The 4970-nt window shown below is 48.5% G+C and overlaps 1 protein-coding gene across 1 annotated transcript in view; it reads right to left on the bottom strand.

Annotated features, from left to right (window-relative positions):
- The window catches only part of RAB10 (RAB10, member RAS oncogene family), a gene marked incomplete at its 5' end in the record, with an annotated part of 15128 nt that extends 10512 nt beyond the window's left edge, over positions 1–4616 (bottom strand). The window contains one exon of the mRNA XM_010135532.1: positions 4556–4616. Coding sequence (XP_010133834.1) covers positions 4556–4616 — 61 coding nt within the window. The remainder of the gene's footprint in view (positions 1–4555) is intronic.
- Between the last annotated feature and the right edge of the window lie 354 nt (positions 4617–4970).

Genomic DNA, 4970 nt, shown 5'->3' with positions numbered 1-4970 from the left:
AGCAGGATGAACAACCAAGAGCTGAATTCTGCATGTTCTCACAAGCACCTAAGAGCCATATCTGGCCAGGCCACAGGTTTTCCAGCTTCCACCTCTGGAGCCAGAGGTCCCATCTGCAATTTAACAGTCCAAACCAGATCGTTCCTTCGTGAAATCCCTTGTGAATCCATGTACATCTGCAGCCTCCACAACAACTTGTGATGAGGCCTTCCACAGCTTAACTCCATTTCCTAGGGCTTCACACATGTCACCTCCATGCTAGCACAAATGGGGCTGTGCTAGCAACAAGTTTGATAAATCTCTACCTTTCCCAGTATATTAATGATTAAAAAAAAAAACAAAAACCCACGCTCTTTAGTCATTCCTCTGCCCTCCTGAAGAATCCTCATCTTTCCAGCTGGTCTTGTGTTTCCAGCTGTTGCAACGGTAACACCATCTTTTTCTGGAGCAGCAGCCTCTCATTCTCATTCTGTTACTCTCCCTCTGATCTCCGTACTGTGAGTGACTGTACTGATATTTTTGCAGATGCTCATCAGTGTCAACCTTCCATTCGTAAGCATTTCTACTCCCCAACCTTTACTCTTAATTCCTTTCTCCCAAATCCTGTACTAAGCCCACAGTTGGTGTTGTTCCACATAGTATCATATCACACTGTTTCATCAACAATTTTTCTAGGACAAGAACTCAACCAAGAAGATACTGGATTCTCCTCTGTGCTTGCACACAAATTTGACATACCAGTGGTCCTCCCGATGGCTCTGAAAAAGTTCATTCCTTCAGGCCAGTTCTGAGGGCTGTGTCCCATCCTCCTCCTCACTCTCAGCCCACACACCACACCAGGCTGGCCCAGCCTAGTTGAGCCTCCTCCAGAAATTCCCTGCACACAGGCACAGTCCCGCTTGCTACCCAGTCCCACCATTCTCCACTTCCCCTTGTCCCAACCTCTCCTCTCCCCACTTCAGCAGTGTTTTGCCATAGGTATGTCTATACTTGGAGCGGTATGACAACACTTTAATCCCAGCTTGAGCCTTACGGAACAGCAACCCCACTTTTTAATAGCTCTGAGATATCAAGTTGCTCCTTGCCTCTGGCAAGGCTTGACTCCGCTTGACCTCTGTGCTCTTGCTTTACTCCTCTCTATGTATTTTAGAGGTTGAGGCATGACTAGGTACTGCCCCACACCTTGGAGAAGCAGGTGGCCATCCCCCTGCACAGGAAAGGAGCAGAGCTCTGTTAGGAACAGCTTTATCCGTTTTCTGTGAAATTCAGTGCTCATTGAGACAGCACCCTCACCCCAAGGGGTAAAAAAGCCAGTACTAGCCCCAGTAAATGGCAGTGACACAGCTCTGCAGGCAGCTAGAGAGCACCTCCCCTGCCAGGAAGAAGACTCAATACGTGGGTGTCAGAGGATTACACGGACAGGGAGGGGCAGGTCAATATGGTGATTTGAAACCGAGGGGCGGTTTGTTTCTATGGCTTCCTGTGTGTGAAAACAAATCACACTTTTCCCCTATGGAAACGTGACATAATCAAACACTTGATCACTGCCACCAAGGCAGAAACCTGGCTCTGGAGGTGACAGGTCTGTGTAGCTGTCACTGGTCTCAGTGATGACTCATGGAAAACACTCAGCAGCTCTATGTGAAGAAACTCCACCGTGTTTGGGGAATGGCTAATGCGTACTAAGCTCTGTCAGGGACAGCATTCTGCCACCATCTGCCATTTCACCAACTGCTGAATGTCGCTACTCTGGACAAAAAAGGAGAGCTTTCAATCTGAATAAGCACCAATAACAAAGTAATAATGATGATAACAATGACAAGACCAAACTGCCTTCTCACAGTAAAAGGGACTGACAAGAAGCAATAGAATAGCTGTTAAATTACTATTAAAAAGGCTGGACAAAGATATGGTGGCACTTTGGACATCTGCGGCTGGACTGACACTCGGGGACTGGACCAATGTTGCTACAGAAGCCACCAGAAGCAGCTCAGACATGGTACAAGAACCAGGGCAAACTGATGGGTGGTTTGAGATCGTAGTTTTCAGATCAGGGGAGCCCCCAAAGGCAACAGCGGTTGTCTCTCCTCTAAGCTCTGCCAGGGCCGTGCTGCAGAGGTACCAGCACTCCAGCAACACAATTCCAGCTGAAAAGAACACCAGCACCCAGGGACTCATCGCTGGTGCTTAACCCAAAGGCTCCTTCCTCTTCAGCCCTGACTTCTGCTGTTGTCTGACCAGGTTAATGATGCGTGGAGCTGTGTCCCAGTGGAACACCTCAGACAACAGATTTTGGTGGTTCAGCTACGTTAGCTCCTGGGCATTTGCTTCAGTTACAAAGCACAACCCAGAAAAGCCACAAGAACAGCCTCAGGTTTCCAAGGACAGTGTTCCACAAACGTATCCCTTGCTGACTGACGTGCTGCAGCAGGAGCAAGAAGGGAGGCTGGAAACGTGTTACACAACTCCTCAAAGTACCAGGCGAGTGGGAACACAGGAAGCAGTGGTTAAACATAGACTGTGTTGCACAAAATATCTTCACCAAGAGACACTACTGTTCTCGTCACCAAACCACTGCTGGGCAAAACTCCTGTACAGGAAGAGCTGGAAACTACAAAGCCTAAATTTTTTGTTATTTATTTCCCCTGAAGTGCATGCACAGGAACTGCACTATCTGCTTTCCAAGTTTCATTTCAAATGTGAAATTTTAAACTGGCAGGAACAAGCAGCGGATTCAGACCACGACACCACAACCTCCCAACCTCGCCACGTTTATAAGTTGCAGATTCATTAAACTCAGCTCGCCCAAAGCTCTCTTCATCTCCCTCAGCTGCTGAACACCTTGAGGCGCACAGCTTCACTACGGCTCGCTTTGTTTAGACGCACATTCAGCACCCTTGGAATTCCATCTTTTCAGTTTTTACAGTTCAGGATGACTTTTTCCTCAGTTTAACCTATCAATTCCTTTCAGCGATCCCAATGCTCTGTTCCATCTTTCCATCCCCCAGTAATCCATCGTACCCACCCCATTGGGGTCGAAGTTACAGTTTGGTCTGGGTTGAGAAGCTGAACGTGAAGGGTCTGCCCTGAGGCCGATGTTACCTCGGCAGCTCCCGCTGAAGCACTCCAGCGTGCTGAGTTACCTCATCACAAAAGTGCTTCCTTACCGACCAGCTACACAGTTTGTACAACAAAGTCAACTGTAGCGAGTCCTCTCCCTGCAGGGCACAAACCAAACTAATGAAGCTGGCCAACTTTTGCTTGCAGGATATGGGATCAGCGGAGACACGCAGTGGACACTCAGAGCGATGGTGACAAGAAGGAATCTGAACACGTTCGTCAGGAAGGATAATCACTGAGGTAGTCTTCCTCAACCAGAAGACGACCGGTGCTTCCTCCTAACTGGAAGGCATCCACCTTCATCTACAAACATCACAGAATCACAGAATCCGTTAGGTTGGAAGAGCCCTTTAAGTTCCTCCAGTCCCGGCACTCCCCCAGCACTGTCAGGTCCCTACTAACCCCTGTCCCTCAGCACCACCTCAGGCATGATCTTTTAAACCCCTCCAGGGATGGGGACTGCACCACTGCCCTGGGCAGCCTGCACAGCCCTGCACAACCCCAACAGGACAGAAATGGTTCCTCAGCAACAACCTCAACGTCCCCTGGAACAACTGGAGGCCAGTTCCTCTCATCCCGCCACTTGTTCCTGGGAAGAAGAGACTAACCCACACCTCATCCAACTGTCCTGTCAGGGAGTTGTGGAGAGCCAGAAGGCCTCCCCTGAGCCTCCTTTGCTCCGGTCCCTCAAGTCCCTCAGCCACTCCTCAGCATACTCAGAACGCACCAGCATGTGTCAAGGGGGCCTTTCCTTACAAGGCTGTTAAAACACCTCTAGTTCGACATGCACAGCAAACTAAAAGGAGAGAGTTTAAGTTCCGCCTTGTGTTGGAGTTTCCCACAGAAAAGCAGCGTGTTTTCAGCCAGCTGAGAAACTCTCTAGCTTACCACGGACAAATAGGAAAGAAGTGCGGGATGTAGATGACACTTTCTTGCTGACTCAAGAGTAAGGCTAGCAGTGACTTTACAGACATAGACCCGAGGCAGCTCCTAAGTTAAAAATTCTGTTTTTAAAACACTTCCCACTAAATCACAGACTGCCAGGATTCTGTCCTACCCAAGGGGAGACCTGCCAGCAGCCTGTCCAGGGAGCACCACCAACAGCAGCTGTAAACCCAACACACAGATCTCTTCCCTGTTTCTTAGAAACAGTTTAGGGGAACACGCGTGGAGCTTCACCGCAACGGGATCCTGCCCTACCCAAGGGGAGACCTGCCAGCAGCCTGTCCAGGGAGCACCACCAACAGCAGCTGTAAACCCAACACACAGATCTCTTCCCTGTTTCTTAGAAACAGTTTAGGGGAACACGCGTGGAGCTTCACCGCAACTGAAAACACAAACCAGTTACAAAATGAGATAGCCTCCTGAAAACTTGCCTCTGAAGGAAGCTATCCGGGGGGAAGCCAACCCGCAGCCTCTCAGGTCTGTTACTCACCATATCTGTAGCTTGATCTTCTTTCCTTGTAGTTCAACCGTTTTAATCTTGAAGTCTATCCCTAAAATAAACACACACATAAATAAGTGATTAGTATTTGTTCACAAAAAAAAGCGTAATTCCACCTCAACTCTGAATTGCTGCAGACAGAGCGGCAGCTTTTTTCTGCTTTGACTGAATTGTCAGGTAACCTGAGGATGTCCAAGCAGCTGGAAAGCAGGAGCAGCACACAACCACTGCAATGGGGCTCTGACAGGTTGACAAACACCTTCAGGCAACCTCGTTAAGATGATCTGGCTTATAAAAACTTTAAAGTTTCTTGCTTTTTTTTTTGGAAAGAAAGAAATCAGGTTTTTGCAATTTTCCCGGAGAACTTCCGAAAAGAAGAAATGAGGGCATTTGCATATAAATCAGA

This window comes from Buceros rhinoceros, unplaced genomic scaffold (assembly GCF_000710305.1).
Source record: "Buceros rhinoceros silvestris isolate BGI_N320 unplaced genomic scaffold, ASM71030v1 scaffold16864, whole genome shotgun sequence".
Classification (NCBI taxonomy): Eukaryota; Metazoa; Chordata; class Aves; order Bucerotiformes; family Bucerotidae; genus Buceros; species Buceros rhinoceros.
Note: the sequence above shows the minus strand (reverse complement) of the source record. Positions and strands in the feature narration are given on the sequence as shown.